General features: G+C 40.7%; 1 protein-coding gene across 6 annotated transcripts in view; it reads left to right on the forward strand.

Moving 5' to 3' along the window:
* Nucleotides 1–12,064, forward strand: part of LOC311007602 (rho-associated protein kinase 2-like) — a 34,925-nt gene extending 22,861 nt beyond the window's left edge. Inside the window, exons 19-34 of one of the 6 annotated variants that reach the window (XR_014596428.1) lie at nt 3,001–3,185; nt 3,442–3,511; nt 3,716–3,819; nt 4,249–4,435; nt 5,223–5,316; nt 5,569–5,663; nt 5,938–6,129; nt 6,949–7,117; nt 7,351–7,566; nt 8,166–8,233; nt 8,359–8,447; nt 8,726–8,804; nt 9,019–9,286; nt 9,384–9,663; nt 10,396–10,823; nt 11,470–12,064. Coding sequence is in view for 4 of the 6 variants with exons in the window: in XM_084000849.1 (XP_083856975.1) it covers nt 3,001–3,185; nt 3,442–3,511; nt 3,716–3,819; nt 4,249–4,435; nt 5,223–5,316; nt 5,569–5,663; nt 5,938–6,129; nt 6,949–7,117; nt 7,351–7,566; nt 8,166–8,233; nt 8,359–8,447; nt 8,726–8,804; nt 9,019–9,286; nt 9,384–9,663; nt 10,720–10,798 (2,175 nt within the window). In the remaining 2 variants the exon portion in view is untranslated. Of the gene's footprint in view, nt 1–3,000; nt 3,186–3,441; nt 3,512–3,715; nt 3,820–4,248; nt 4,436–5,222; nt 5,317–5,568; nt 5,664–5,937; nt 6,130–6,948; nt 7,118–7,350; nt 7,567–8,165; nt 8,234–8,358; nt 8,448–8,725; nt 8,805–9,018; nt 9,287–9,383; nt 9,895–10,395 lie in introns of those variants that run through there. The other 5 variants (XR_014596429.1, XM_084000849.1, XM_084000848.1 and 2 more) reach the window with 5 other exon arrangements.
* The last annotated feature ends 5,196 nt before the right edge of the window (nt 12,065–17,260 follow it).

Consider the following 17,260-nt stretch of genomic DNA (forward strand, 5'->3'; position numbering starts at 1 on the left):
TTGAATCTGTTTCAATGGCTACAGTTGACAGAGTGATGTAGATGACAATGTGACTGGAACGTCTGGATGTGCAGGAATGATTTACAGTACTCTGTAGGTTCAGTTACTATATGTACTGCAACATTGTTTACGTAAAGTTGTACCCAAAGAGTGTTTCTAATGTTTGTTGTAGATGACTGTAGTGTATTTTTCCTTTGCACAATGCTGTGAACAAATCAGAATTGCAAAGAGCATATGCAGTAGAAATGTGAAACATACATATTCAGTATCTCCACTAAATACAGTAATGTGTAACTTTACTGTAGTTTTCACATGGCTGTACAAGTAGTGTATAGTGCTGTCTGGAGCATTTTCAGGTAGTATCATCACTTTTTGCATTGGAAAACACTTAGAGAATAAAGTGTCCTAATGAAAACATGACAAAGCCATTTGACTATCTTGTTCATAAACGATGGTGTCAGGACTTCTCATTTTGACGACACTGACAGTTTCATTGACATGAGTACTTGCTTTTGAGGGATGGACAATCCATTTTGAGCAAGTGACGCGCTTTTGCAGGTCATCCACTAGGTTTTGCAGTTTGTGATAATTGTTCTGAGAAATGCACTAACTGTTGTGCAAATGTTAAGAGTGATGTGAGAATAGCACCAAAGCGACTGAGAAAAACTGTAACAGAAAGACACAGAATATCAAAAACAAATTATAGCTGCTGCGCAGCGATGGGTCGGGTCCGGGCTACTTTTGGGCAAATTTAGGCAATTCTGAGCAACAAACAGGAGAATAGGAAGACAAGACAATTGACCTTATAATGTTCATTTTGCATCAGTTGAGGATTGAACCCACAACCTCGGGAACCAAAGACCGTTGTCTATCGCACTGAGCTAATTGACAAGTGGCAGATCAACAGTGGCTTCACAAATTGAGTAAGCCATTCACTGTCGTGTAGGCAGATTTGAAACCACAGTAAAAAGAAAAATCAGTTTTTGAGGTAAAATAATGATATTTGTCAAACATCTACTATGAGTCTAAGATGTTAGGAGCCTTCGCGCATGGACCAGTCCAAGCTATTTGTTTGTTTGTTTTTATTTAGAGGCTTGCTGTGATGCCACCATTAGGACAATTGTCTTGTGTTTCATATTGAGGTCAACTGACATTTTGATCTGTCATCATCATCATCACCCTTGCTGGGTCTCGAACTCACAACCTCTGACACCAAGAACCAGCTCCTAACTCACTGAGCTAATTAGCTGGTAGTGAGACCTGCTGTGTAGCTTCATTTATCCACTCAGGGAGTCAGTGCCCAGGCAGCTGTTGTCAAGGCAGATTTCAGAAAGTCAGAAATTCTATTATCTAAACAAAAATCTGTTAATACATAAATTGCATTTAGACAGCAAAACAGCATGAGGACATGTGACATTTTGATCCGTCATCATCATCATCATCACCCTTGCTGGGTCTCGAACTCACAATCTCTGACACCAAGAACCAGCTCCTAACTCACTGAGCTAATTAGCTGGTAGTGAGACCTGCTGTGTAGCTTAATTTATCCACTCAGGTGAGTCAGTGCCCGGGCAGCTGTTGTGATGAAATGGTCAAAATGTCAATAATTCAGTCATCTAAACAAAAATCTGATAATACATAAATTGCATCTTGACAGCATGGAAATGTTGGTGATTTGTTTTTAATGATAAGTGTTTTGCTTCATAAGAGAAAATCTGATGTTTATAAATTCCACTCTCACATTGACTGCAGTTGTTCCCATGAGAGCAGAATTCAAAATGTTCTCAAAAATTCAGTTTTTGAGTTAAAATTCTGATATTTGCCAAACTTCATCAACCATGACTCCAGAATATTGTCATTTTTTTCAGGAAGATTGAAAATGTATTTATCAAGAATTTGATGGTATATGTTTACAGTACTGTTTGCAGTCAAACGTTTTCATGCACTGTAGGCTCAATTTTTGCTTAATCAAAAATCCGAGAAACAAGTTTTGTGGAGGACGGTCTGGAGATGCTCTGTAGCAAGTTTGGTGTCAATTGAGCAAAAATTGTGGGAGGAGATACATTTTAAAAGTTTTACAGTTATTGAAAAAAACAGAGTGATGGACTTCATAATTTGTAATAAGTTTAAGTGGACAAAAGTTTCAGCAGTATTGAGGCTACATTGTGGTGAAGTTTCAACACTGTAGCATCTACCGTTGGTTTGGTAGGAATTTTTAAAGTTTTTAAATTTAAACGCTTATTGTGCCCCCCCTAGGAGGGGGGGGCACATGTCCTTGGAGTTGAGTGAATCTGGCATGGGACTGAACCTTTGTGCAAAGTTTGGTGAGTTTTCGCCCATGGGAAGTATGACTTCCTTGGAAGAAGAAAGAAAGAAAGAAGAAGAAGAAGAAGAAGAAGAAGAAGAAGAATTCCTAGGAATACAATAGTGTCCTGTCAGCTGCGCTGCCCGGACCCTAAATATATATATATATATAATATAATATAATATAATATAACATAATCATAAAAAGATTATAAATTTGATAAAGGGAAATAAGGGCAAAGGGCAGCAGGGGATCAAATACGTATTTTCCCCACTGTAAATCTAGCAATTACTTTTCTTTTCTTTTAGTTATTTGTTGTTTAGTTTTTTAGTATACATTTTTGGGGCTTTTTATTGCCTTTAATTGATAGCACAGTCAAGAGAGAGACAGGAAATGGGGAGTCAGAGAGGAGGAATGACATGCAGGAAAGGGCTTGCACCTCTATTTTGATTTGCAGCACATTTCCTTTTGTCAAAACTGTCCTTAGGTTTGTTTCCTGGTGTTCATGCAAAATAGAAAATAACAGGATAAAACTTCTGGGATCTCTTAATGTGCATTTTCTGTGTTTTTAATCTTTGTATAGACAAAAAAATCTGCAAGAGGGGGATTAGAAAATGTTCCACCACATATGTCCTGCGTGACTGTCAGTTAGTGCGCCCACTGAAATGCTTGTGTGTGTGTGTGTGTTTGTGCAGGTGAAGAACCTGAGTTTACGTCTGGAGCAGGAGATCCACAAGCGGAGCCTGAGCCAGAGTGAACTGAAGATGCAGAACCAGCAGGTGTCTGTGCTTCGCTCCTCCGAGAAACAGCTCAAACAGGAGCTCAACCACCTGCTGGACATGAAGCAGATCCTGGAGAAGCAGAGCCAGGAGCTACGCAGGTCAAACACACAGACACACACACACACACACACACACACACACACACACACACACACACACACACACACACACACACAGTAATATACTGAACATCGTGCACAGTACACTGTAGACACACACAGAGCGGTGGCAGTTGTTAATATTTTAATATTGCTGGAGAATCTAATTCATCGTGTCTGATTTGAGGAGAGTGTTTTGGCTCGGTAGCTCAGTTGGCTCAGAGCAACGACTGACAGGTTTTTGGTGCTGTTCCAGGGAGAAGCAAGAGGCCGACAGCCAGCTGAAGGAGCTGAAGGACCAATTGGAGGCAGAGCAGTATTTCACGGTAATTTTTTTTTTTTTTTTTACCAATATTATATCTTAATTTTTTCTGCACAAACAGCAGTGACAGCCAAATGTTTGAAACTGAGCATGGATTAGTCAGTGTAGCAGGAAAAAAAACTGTAACAGTCCAGTATTTGGCTTCACTCCTTGCTTGTATCTATAGTGATATAAAACTGTCTGAATCTGTCTGTCGTCCTCCTCCAAGACCCTTTACAAGACACAGATCCGTGAGCTGAAGGACGACTGTGACGAGAGAAACAAGCTGTACAAAGAGGCACAGCAGCGACTGGCGGAGTATCAGGAGGAGAGGTAACTGTCTGGAAACATGAAAACACCAAGCACCGAAATGACCTGAATTGTGTGGAAGCTGAACTACGTAGCTACCCCGGCGCATCTGATTTTACTTGATCCAATTCTGTCATGAATGGAAAATACACAAGATGCTCCCTTTTTTTAAAAAGATGAAAAACAAAGAAAAGATGAAAAGCAAAGCAAAAAGAAGAGCTTCAATCCAATGAGGGACACAGAGATGTGAAGACAGCAATATGAAATGAGATAGAATAAAATTGGGAACAGCCTATGACACAAAAAATGCTTTAAAACTGTGCATTTAAAAAGAGGATAATTAGAATACTTATAAATATCAGGCCGTCTGTTCCCGACAGCAGGGATTTTATTTCATAGATCAAAGATTTGTGCAGTTAATAAGACGGTGATAACGGTTCCTCCTCTCCACAGGGACTCTCTGGCAGCGCAGCTGGAGGCCAGTTTGACCAAGGCGGACTCTGAGCAGCTGGCACGCTCCATCGCCGAGGAGCAGTACTCCGACCTGGAGAAGGAGAAGATCATGAAGGAGCTGGAGATCAAAGACATGATGGCCAGGCACAAGCAGGAGCTCGGTGACAAGGAGGCCACCATCAGCTCGGTGAGATGGAAACCTCTTCCTGTATTTTGGAGCTGTATAAGATACTCCCTGTCCTGAACTTGTTCTGTCACTTTTTTTTCTCTTCGAAACTAAATGTATAACCCCATTTAAAAAAAAACTCTCAATAAAAAGATGTTGTAAAAAAAAAAAGGAAACCTCATTATATATGAAAAAAAAAAGGAAACCTCTTCCTGTAGTCGGTTCTGCAAATGTCCTTCCTCATGCCGCTCATCTGTGCTGACATGTAGAGACTAAACTACTACATGCACCTTAAGATAGTGCGCATGTCTTTGGGAAGGATTGAACACAAAACCTTTCTTACTGTGAGGTGATAGCACTAACCACTGCACCACAGGGCCGCCCCTCATAAAATATTTAAGTGTTTTATGTATTGTTTGAAACTTTCAGTATTTATTTCAGCCTTTGTTGTTTGCATCTTCTTCACTGCCTTTATTTGGCACATTGCTTCATTTCTTGGCACGTTACTGCCACCAACTGTCAGTCAGTGGAACAGCATCAAAGAGGCAACAACAAAAGGCAAAAGATAGAAACAATGCTAGACCTGCTGATGAAAACATTGTTCACAGGAAGCGTGACCAGTGGTTAAAAGCTCAAGTAGTTAATTTTCTTTAGCTGGTGGCCCAGTTATGGAAAAATAAAAATAAAGTTAACATCCTTTAATCTCTTCTTCCTATATATTTTTTGAAATGTGCTCCATATAAGTTTGCCTTCGTGTTAGTGTTCGTAGGGTTGAGACTCAGCTCTGTCCTGTCGCCCCCTTCAACAGCTGGAAGAGTCCAATCGCACTCTGACTGTGGATGTCGGCAACCTGGCCAGCGAGAAAGAGGAGCTCAACAACCAGCTGAAAGACATGCAGCAACGTGAGTGTCACTTTGAGTTAATGAGTGTCGCCGAGAGCAGGTTTTCTTACAGAAACGACATTTCACTCTCTCCTGGAGAATGTGTTGAAAAGCTGTCCTGCATATCTATGTGATTTATGAGGAGAAGGCTTATGAGGGGAAATAAAAGTAGACGTTTGTGTCTGTAAGTTATGGATTACTTCTGAAAAACTTATGGAAAGTTAAACTGTATATAAGCCTTGAATTGACATCTATCTCTTGCTATTTATACAGAGCTCCAAAGGGCCAAGGAGGGGGAGAAGCAGATGAACGCAGTCAAAGTGTCCTTTGAAAAGCAGCTGCAGAATGAAAGGACACTAAAAATTCAGGTGTGTCTAGGCGCCCACGCAGGTCTAGAAAGCCTGGGATATTTTTTTTTATGCTTTTACACTTTTAAATATATCTTTTTTTTCACAGAGATCAGTTGTGTCACATCATCATCAGCCATAAGCTTGTGTTGAACTCTGGGCAAAAGTATAAAAATCTGTCTCGCAGCAACATTGATATTCCTGCAGGTGTATGTGTGTGTGTGTGTGTGTGTATAGAAGCTAAATTCAAAGATGTGTGTTGTTAAGCTGTTTATTTGTGCTCTGTGCTGCTCAGGCGATCAACAAGCTGGCGGAGGTGATGGCCCGGAGGAGGGAGACGGGACGGGGAGGCCACCGGGGCACCGACACCGAGGTGCACAGGAAGGAGAAGGAGAACAGGAAGCTGCAGCTGGAGCTGAGAGCGGAGAAGGAGAAGCTCAACAGCACCATCATCAAATACCAGAGAGAGATGATGGATATGCAGGCGGTCAGTACACCCACGCACCTCAAATATATACCCATACATTAAAAAAAAAAAAAAGTATTTCTGTGAGATACTGAGGGAAGCTAACTTTTTATTCTTAATTAAAACTCTGATTATGTAGCAGGATGTAGCTGCGGTTAAGTTGCAAATGCATTTTTAATTTAATTTCTAAAACCATGAGTCAGTACATCACAGCCAGCAAGTCATAAATTACTTTTTTCAGCACTTGAGATTATATTTAACGCTTTAAAAGTATAATATAAGCCAAAATACAAGCACTCTTTATCCATGCAGTGCAGTATGTCCAACGGAAACACTGTCCCTGGTTGTTGCCTCTAGTTGCCTCTCCTGTTCTGATTAAATAAATAATGTCCCATAATTCTGTATTTGTTAATTCAATTATGAAATTATTTAGATTACACTCTAATTACAACTTCCCATCTCTGGTTACAGGATTTAAGAAAAATGTGTTTTCGCATCAAGTTGTAATTATAGGTTTTTGCTAATTTTAATTGTATAGGCCCTAATTGCAGCAGCCATGGGTTCAAATACGGCCAGAAGGGGAGAAAACAGCCAGCACACTCAAAATATCCCTTTGACGATTCTTTAATTCAGGACAGGCAAGGCACAGGCGTTTCGACCGAAGTCTTTTTCAATGTGAATACGGCCTGCAGCCCTTTGTTGCATGTCATCTGCCCTCTGTCTCCCTGACTTTCATTTATCTGTCCTATTAAAATAAAGTCAAAATGCTAGAAAAAAAAAGAAATAAAAGAAAAGCTGATCTTGAACTCCAGTTGAAAGTGTTTTCATGTGGTCGATCAGCTGATAGCAGAGGAGAACCAGGGGCGTTTGGAGCTCCAGATGGCGTTGGACAGTAAGGACAGCGACCTGGAGCAGCTCCGGTGCCAGCTCACCTCCCTCAGCGTTCACTCTCTCGACTCCACCAGCATCAGCAGCGGCAACGACCTGGACGGGGGCGAAGGATACCCAGGTATAGACGCTCAATCTCACACTCATCATCATTATCATCGTCACACTGATCCAGCCACAACAATATCCACAAACACAGTTAGACTTTCTGCTTCCTCTTTCATCTGTCTCTCTCCTCGATTTCTTGCAATTTCCTTTGTTTTCACATCGAGTCTCTGTCTCTTCCAGACCAATTGTGTTTCACCTCTTCCTTCTTCTTTTTTTTATCCCTTTTCTTCCCTTTCCTCCTCCCAGTTCGCATTACTCACTCTCACACCTCAGAATCCATGTCCTTCACCTACCAGCGCACTCACAAATCTGTCTGCATCGACACACGACCTAACCTCCGCTCGGCTCGCCCTCTCTTTGACTCTGACTCTGAGGATGAAGAAGAATATGACGGGCAGGTGGAGCAGGGCCGCCGCCCCCTGGCTCTCACCTACCAGCCGTCCCCCGAGCCCGAACCTGCAGGTGAAACTGCATGGAGTGGAGATAGACATCTGAAGATGCAGTTCGCCTCAGAATGTTTCATAACAATTTTGCAAAAACAATATATTCATCTTTATTCACTCTTGTTTTGAAAGAAAGAAATAACCCCAGCCCTGGTTCTGCCCTGCAGCTAATCCGCTCTACTGTGTTGACTCCGTCTCTGCTGTGCTCTAATCCCTTTTAATGTTCACTGGACACGAAAATACTCACAGCTTGATGCTGCCCCGCTTTGTTGAAATGTATTCCACTGTAAAAAAAAAATGTTGGAGAGAAGTTTGCAAGAGAAGTTTTTGAAGTTTTGCTTTAAGCTGTGTGTTCTTTAAGTTCACTACACCCACATTTGTCAAGGTTATTACTCACCAGCCGTGTAGTTTCCCACTAAATAGTCTGTTACTGTTTATTAGAAACAAAGAGCGGAGCTTGCTGACTTGCGCCTTTGGCTTTGGCGAGGAATCATTTCCTCTCCGATCGATGCCACTTAAGCTGAAACATGTCAAGGTGTTCTTTTGAGTGCTTCACATGATTAAAGGCCGTTTTCCTCATTGTGTTCACATCTTCCTGTTTTCTCTCTTCTGAACCAGACGCCAGGCTGGAGGGTTGGATTTCACTTCCCACCAAGAACACAAAGCGCTTCGGCTGGGACAGAAAAGTAAGGGAACCCACCACCGTGTTTTTTTCTCCTACCTACAGATTTGTTTTGTTAGTAGTCACCGCTGCAGTTGAGTCACTTCCCGCTCTGATGGTTCTTGTCCGTGTTTTCTGTTTCCTTTACAGTATGTTGTAGTGAGCAGTAAAAAGATCCTGTTCTATAACAGTGAGCAGGACCGAGAGCAGGCCAACCCCTTCATGACTCTGGACATCGAGTGAGTTGCTGCACAACATGTGTTCCCTCAGTCACTATTTAGTGTATAATAAACTCTAAAAGGTTAATGTAACATTGGGATTTATACTAATCAATAGTCAATAGGGAAAGGATGGAGAATGATTTGAAACTCATGTAACTTAAACATTGTGCCATTTTTAAGTGATTTGCTCAGGTTATAAGAATTTAAATCAATCTATACCTACAGTACAGTAGATTAATATTTACTTATTATCCTTGGTGATCCCAAGACTTAAGGCTTCTCTCTTCCTCCTACAGTAAGCTGTTCCATGTCCGACCTGTCACTCACACTGATGTGTATCGTGCAGATGCCAAAGAAATTCCAAGGATATTTCAGGTAATGTGCATCAACCTTCCCTCTTCCCTTCTTTCTCTCCCTTCTCCCTCCTTTCATTAAAAAAAAGAATAGAATAGAAAATACTTTATTAATCCCTTGGAGGGAAATTCAGATCGTCCAGCAGCTTACATAACAATGATATGATATAAATGATGATGATTAACCATCTGCTATCAGTAAAATTACATCCTCTTTCTTCTCTCTCTCTCTCTAGATCCTTTATGCCAATGAAGGTGAGAGCAAGCGGGACCAGGAGGTCGTAGTGGAGCCAACGCCGTTCGGTGACCGCGCCTCCTACATCAGCCACAAGGGCCACGAGTTCATCCTCACTCTCTATCACTTCCCGTCCAGCTGTGAGGCCTGCACTCGGCCGCTGTGGCACGTCTTCAAGCCGCCGCCGGCCCTCGAGTGCCGCCGCTGCCACACCAAGTGCCACAAAGACCATCTGGACAGGAAGGAGGAAGTTATCGTTCCCTGCAGGGGTCAGTGTTGTTTCTTTTGCACCGATTTGGGGTAGATATTGTGTATTTACGTGTCTGGATTGCACACTGATTATTTCTGATCTGTTCTCTTCAACAGTGAACTATGACATGTCCCTCGCCAAAGATCTGCTTCTGCTGACCAGCTCTCAGGAGGAGCAGCAGCGCTGGGTCAGTCACCTCCTCAAACGCATCCCGAGGAAACCGCCGACGATGAGCCCTCCCTCCTCAGCGCAGAACCACCCACCCGAAGCAACGTCGCGTTCCTCTCCAAAATTGTCGCCGCGACCTTCACCCAGAGGTTCGCCTCGCCTGTCCACCCACCGTGGAGCCATAAAGATCCAGCCCGGCAGAACGCAACAGTCATCGGGGAAGACCAGGTGAGCAGAGCACTATACTGTACAGACTTTAAAACTTTTCTGTATTTTTATTTCACTATAATGACCGTTTACACTTTACTTGGCCATCTTGTTCCCAGGGTCACACTGATAATGAAAAGCTTGTTTTTTTCCCCAGATTTTAATGGAACCACAAAATAGGTTTTTTTTAAGGGAGCAATATTAAGAAAAAAAAGCTGCCCATACTCTGAATAGATGCTTCAAAATAAACAAGTACAGCTTTGGCCTTTTGAAAATGAAATCCAATAACAACAAAAGGTCAGAACGTCACAGATGTATTAGATTAATCAGTTTGGTTTCTTCTTTTCTTTTTTCTTTGTACACTTTCTATTTGAATTAATTAAAGTGATAATTTAATTTTAGAAATATGCTGGACAGTTCATTTGTGTTTTCTACTAATTATTTTCTTCTCCTTTCACTGGAAGCGCTGGAGCAAAAAACTCTGAGCTAAAGCTTACAAAAATATCTGTATGCTTTTCAGTCAAACTCCAAACAAAAAGCCTTTCTTATGGTTGTTCCTGTTGACTTTTCTCTGTTAAGCTGAATTGGACAGGACATCTGGCTTTAAACAGGATGCCTCTACCCAGCCTGTGCTTTAACGCTGTATGCAGCAACTGCCCCTCACTCTGCATCAATAGCCCCCTAATTGAGTAGCACACGGCACCCACCAAACATTAGAAAAAGAACGTTACTAACCTGGTTCTCATCCCCCAGCGCTGGCCCCATGCTCCGTATCATCCTCCACTGACCCCTGACCTCTTCACCTCTGACCCCACCTTTCTAACGTCTCTCATGCTGGGAGACTGTAAGTAGCAGAGCTCTGTTTGCCGCTCCGCCAGCCGTAACGCTGCACTGCTGTGCCTATTAACCCCTCTCACCATAACGACTAACATTTAGTCAGTCGTGAACTACTCACAGCTCTGCACTGCCCCCTGGTGAACGTACATGATGTCACCGCCCCCCAACACACTGTGATGATGCGATCATCGTTGAAGGACCTTTGACCCCCATTTGTGAAATCCACACTTACTGTTTCAGATTGCTTGAGTTTGGCCTGAAAGACTGGAGTTGGTCGTTGGATGATGTCGATAATGATGATGATGATATGTTCTTCTGAAGAAGTGAAAGAGGGGGGGCAGAGGGTAACTGGACCTCTGTATGAGTTGTGTGCGTGTGTGTTTGAAGTTTGTAGGATGCCTAAATATAGACAAAGGCATGCTTTTGTGCTATTTACACATTTGCAGTTGAGTGAAAATCATGTTGTCAGTGTTTAAATTTCATTGTTGCCGCACAAATGGTTTGATGGTTGGGATAATTTCCTAGCTGCACATGCTTCGTGCACAAAAAGCACACAGGTTTGGGATTAATCTGGATGTGGATGGTTGTAAAGTAAAATATTTGAGTAATAGTTGGATATTTGGAAGATTTGCTTTCATGGTGGTGGGAGTTAGATGATACTACTCTCGTACTCTTATGGTAAAGCTACTCTCATACTCTTATGGTAAAGCTACACCCAGCAGTTAGTTAGCTTAGCTTAGCACAACCAAATTATTCAAATCAGAAAATGTTCCAAATTGTGAATTTGTGTTATATTTTACTTCTTGTAAACATACAAACTAAGATTATTCCCATATTTGTTTGCTTTTTATGCAAATTTTAATCATGCATTGTGTGAATATCTAAATAGCTGACTTTGTGTGAGTGTTTCTTTGCAGTGTTGTCATTCTGTAGCTACCCAGTAGCATCCCAGGTTTTCATATCATTTTCTGTCTCTCTTTTTCTCTACAGTTAACCCTGGCTGCTAAAAGATGAGTATTTTCATCTTTGTGGATTAATAACTGCAGCCTGGACGAAGTGCCTGCACGTGTCATTCGTACAAGAAACTAGACTGAAAAAAAAAGAAAGAAAAGCTCTTATCATGGACAGAACGATTCACTGAATAGGCTGTCGTCATGAGAACTGGGACTGTCAAATTACCAAGAGGAAAATGAACATACTCCTCATGTTACAAAAAAACATCCAAAGAAAAAGGAAAACAAAAAGCAAAAAAAAACTCAGCTCAGTGCTTCATGATTAAAACTGCCTTATTTTATTATGATGACAAAAAACTGTTCTGTCAGATGCAGTGACTAACCTGGATTTCTATTTGTGAAGTGTTAGGCATGTGTGTGGACATTTGTACATAGGATTAAGAGGTGTTTCTGTGTATTATACATAGAAAGTGTAGCTCATAGTATATGATTGTTTTATTTTTATGGGTATATCTCTGCAGCACATCGTATTCACCGTGGATTCTTTATGATTGGATGTATTTGGTTATGCAAAATAGTAACTTTACAAAATAAGACAGAGTAATGTGAAATGAACAGTTTTCTTTTTGAAATTCATGAAAAGTTCAAATAAATTCTGTTTCCCCCGAAAATGAATAATTAATGTTTCATTTATATTTAAAAGAACTGGGTTGTGTAATCCTTTCTCACTTGTTCTGGTATCATGTTTGTGCATGATTGTATATTGTTGAAACGGTTGGCCCCGCCCACTTCCAAATTTACTCTCTGGCCCCGCCCACATTCGAGAATGCGCAGAACAATTGGAGGTTCTCAGGTGAAGGAGGTGAGCTATTTCCCTCATTGGAGAGACTACGTTTTTTTTTTTTTTCTGAAATGTGTCTGAAAGAGTTTTTTTCCGGACTGAATTTCTTTTCCGATTTGACCGTGGAGTCTGTCCCTTGACTACTTTTTTTTATACCACGATGGAGAACTACCAAATACGCGGGACCGGTGCTTCTTTCCCTAAATGTGTGAGTAAGTTAACTTGACCTCTATTTTATGTTAACTGCCTGTTTTCATCGTCAGCTACAGAAGGTACGATAATGTCTGCTAACTTGCCCTTGTTACCGGCGTCTAGCTTGCTTGCTGCTAACTTTGTTGTCAAACAATGCTAGCGTGGCCTTGTGTCTGTAGCTTGTTTTTGTTGGTTCTCCTGTAGGCTACAGTACCAGGGTAGCCTACCTCAAATCAGTTGTGAAGCTTACATGTATATACTGTGTGTTTGTGGCTGCTTTCACCTGAGGTAGCTACTACCACCTTGCTGTCTGAGAAAGTGAAGGGGGAGGAGAGAGAGGGTTGTGGTCCATTTGTGGCTTCAGGTGTGGCCAATTAGGCTAATGAGGTGTTTAGGTCTGAGAGGTGTGTTACAGTGATTCTTGTCCACAGAATCTGTAAAGTTTGGGGGTGCTTTTTATTTTATTTATTTTTTTACCTTTTTTATAAAGCAAGAAAAAAAACATGACATTACTGCAAACAGTAACTTGGCTATATTGTTTTGTGCCTGCATGTTGTAGACTGACTTACCTTTTACTCAGATCCCCTTGACAGTAGCCTATTCAATCAGTGACAGTCTTCACAAGCAGCTGTGATATAATGTAGTGTTTGAAATGTAAATATAGTCGATGTTCAAAGATTCCTCAATTGAATTTTAAGTGTAGTATCACTGAGATTAGATTACAGCTGAATGTGAATTCAGTGAACATAATCAACTCAGAAAATAGTGGAAACTGCACTTGTTTGCGTTCTTGGCCAGAGAGACTAAGTCGATAGTACTCTCATATCTGTCCAATATCATTTGTTATAATTTGGACTCAGATTTTTGGATCTCACTACCAGATAACGTGTCACAACACACCAGTTTCACAATTTTTTATTGATATTTCAGAAGATCAAGTGTAGTGAATAATCTTAAATATGGTACTAAGGTAAATTGTAATCTGAGAAAAAAGTTAGGCCTATATCATCAGGCTTTTTTTCAGTGATGAAGAAATGAGTTTATAGTTTTCCTGTAGACAATACTGTGCTACAAGAATTAGTGTTGTATAGATTACTGTCAGGACTTCGAACTGCGCTGCATTGAGAAGACGTGTGTTCTTACTGTGCACCAAAATACACAAAACTGCATTATTTTTATGTAGCATTCAGTGACAATGCTGAAGTGATCACAGGACAAAGCAATAGAAAACAGTGACAGCTATAGAGTCATTATGTGACATCACAGACACATTATAAATGCAGCTATGTTATAGAAAGAGGTGTTATATCTAGGGCCCGACCGATTTATCGGCGAGCCGATTAAATCGGCCGATTATAGCCCGTTTTAAACTAATCGGTAATCGGCCAAAACTCGGCGATTGTCGCCGATATTTTCAGGAATAAAATGCAGGGAATAAAACTTGGTTTTACTTTGAAAAGATTCCCCCGCACCGGCGCCGACCTCATGACAAACTCCATCCACTACCACCTCAGTCACAGCACACAGCAGAGTGACTGATCTGTCTCAAAACCAGTGTTGCCACTGGCTTTCTGTTTCCCTTTTTTTTTTTTTTTTTTTTTACCGCGGTCGGGTTGTGAATTAATTAATTAATGCTCGTCTCCGGCCGTGTTGGGTCCGAGATTCAACAAGCCGGTCGGGGTCGGGTTTTACCGTTATATACCGGCACGGCAGTATGCTCATTTATCACCAATAAACACAGTAGATGAGGGAGGGAGTGACTGAGCTGAGGCTGTGTGACGGGTGGGGGGGTCCGCGGCGTGGAGCAGTGCGGGACTCTGACTGCAGCGGGGACTATCATGTCTCTGCTCCGTGACACTGCTGTGAGACTGACCGCCGGTGAGCTGCTTTGACACGGTGCCGGGCACGGCAGCAACCGCTGATCGCTTTTAATTGAAAAGAGAGAGAGAGGGAGAGAGAGACGCCGTGCCGTGTAAAAAAAACAACAACAAAAAAGTATCACGTGTCATGACTTCCTGTATTTGGCCCTTCAAAATAAAAGCCCATATTGATTTTGACTTCATTTTGACAAGACAGGGCTTCAAATGTTTTTTTTTTTTCATGCAACCAATCGACCAATGAAATTTTAGTCGGCTAATGATTTTTTGGTCGACCAGGCAGCCCTAATTTATATATTATATAATATATATAGATATATTATTATAGTAATACAATTTTAAAACTTAATTAAAAAAATAATAATAATCGGCCGATTAATCGGTTATCGGGTTTTTTTCCCCCTAATAATCGTAATCGGCATCGGCCCCAAAAAATCCATATCGGTCGGGCCCTAGTTATATCTGACTACGGTATATTTTAGGAGACTGTTTGAACTATACCGGAATAGGTTTGTCTCTATCTCAGTAGTGCATGTGGAGTGAGTGGGCTTGACTGAAATAAATCTTTTAGAACAGCCTAAAGCCAACTGGCACTCACCATACATAATGTAACGGTTCATCATGTTGCCCATCTGCTAAAATCGTACTTCATTCTGCAGGTCTATAATCCATTCTCTCTATTGGCCGCGTGTCTGTGTGTTCTGGTCAAATTACCATGAAACCCACAGCGCTGACCACTGTGACCTGCGGTTGGCACGCAGCACACCCACCTTCTGCTGTTTCCCTTTCTCATCCTGAATATATATATCGGTTTACCTACACTACAGTCTTTTAGTTGAGATTCGAGACAAGTATCATATGTTTCTTTAAGTTGTTACAGTAAATGTAAAAATGGCACTAACTATTGTTGGCAAACTGATTTTTTAAGTTTTATTTCCACCCTTAAAAAAGTACCACGGCCATAATATGAATGAAAACATAATATCAAACCACTCACAAAATAAAGAAAAGTATATATAATTTTTAAATATGAATTATATAGTGGAACATCATGCATCTCGCAAAGAGGAATGTCTTGTTTACATCATTGGCTGAAGCACATGAAAATTACCCAAACCTTGATAGAATGACTGTGAATAATCACATTTCAAGCCTTAAAAAAACCCACAACGCTGTCATTCACAGTGGTCTGGTCCACTGCAATCATGAAGTGACTAGAAGTGTCAGAGGAGAACTCCCTGCGGTGGTCACATGGTCAATTATGCAATCAGTGGATGGTGAAACACTTGCGTGTACCACCTTGATGAAGAAAAAAAAAAAACCTTGGTGCAACCCCAGAGAGCTGCTGATGTGATACGGCAGTATCAACCTGAAGTGACAGTTGTTTTCCACTGGAGATTTTCTATGAGGAGTTTGAGGTGGGCAGCAGAGTCAGAATTGTTTGCGTAGTGTTCACCTGAGTGAATCAGCACATTTTAAGCATTCATTGCTGGTTCTTAACATAACAGAAGCACTATATTTCCAAACACACACATACACACAGTGTTGTTGATAGCTAGTGGCACAGTTATTTTTCATTCTGTATCAGTGTCAGCTTTAACAGATGGAGCTCTTATCATGCATCTTGCAAACCTATTGTTTTCAAAAAACCCTCAAGCCTTGTCGCAGAGAATAATTAAGTGGTTTCTAAAATGAGTCTGATGTATACATCCAGGTTATGGGATTAACCTCCTCTAAAATTATTAAAAGTAGTTTAATGTCTAATGTTTTAAATATGCTATGACAACATTAAGGCCTATCACTGTGATAGGAATTTTCAGTTTGTCACTGGCCGGACCACTTTGCCACTGGACCTCATGGCTTACTTGTTTGCTATCTGTCTGACTCTGCACCAAACAGTTATTCGTGCCAAAAACTGAAGTATCAAAATGTGTCCTCAGGAGACATTATTTAACTTATCTGTATTTTTTTACAGGGTCTGATGTGGGCCACAACAGTTTTTGAGATTTGTGGGTGCACAGTCAGTAGGCTGGGAAGTGGGAACCACTGCCTTAGAAGTGTGCTGCCTAAACAAACAGCGCTAAACCCCTGTTTGTAATGGAATATTTCTATGTTACAGTATTGTTTGATCTACTTAAGTAAATGATCTGAATGCTCTCACATCCTGTTGCATTTACCAAATATGGGTACAATTAAAAAAAAAAAAAAAACCTGCATTGAACAGCACCTGATGTGCAGATTTTTTGTTGTTGTTGCAAAGAACACAGTGTACACGACGATGATTGTTGTTCAAACTTTGTCCTTGTTGTTTCACTACCAGTGTGTGTTTTATTTGAGGCCAGAGCAACTTTATTGAACAAACTGTCAGCAGTCTTAACAGGTCCGGATGAAGCTGCAGTGAAAAAAGACTCAATCATTATATTTAAATCATCTTAACATTTTGACTTTTTTGTTAATTAGTTTGCTTTGTTAGACACTTATTTCAAGCAATTCAATAAATGTAATATACATGAAGATAGATCACTAATCTTAAGAGGTACTATTGCACTTTTCTTTCCACTACATCTATTTGACAGTTGTTTATTGTTCGAGATTTTATCAAAAAGTTGAATGCGCTTGTAAACTACAGCTATAAATAGATGTTGTGAAATGAATGAAACTTGCAATAAATTGTTTGTGGTGTTGAGTATATATCTCCCAACTAGACCATGTTATTCATAAATATCTAATAGGGAGATTTTGTACATAATCATGATAAATGTATTTGTAACACTTAATTGATTGAATTAAGGAGTTAATTGATTATTTTAACATTTATTCAAGTAAACGATCTGATTAGCTCTCATATCACTGCTTGTGAAATCAATACACTTCTACTGTGGTACAGTCCACACTATGGAAATAGATGGGGCTTAGTG

The sequence above is a fragment of the Trachurus trachurus genome, assembly GCF_905171665.1.
Source record: "Trachurus trachurus genome assembly, chromosome: 24".
NCBI lineage: Eukaryota > Metazoa > Chordata > Actinopteri > Carangiformes > Carangidae > Trachurus > Trachurus trachurus.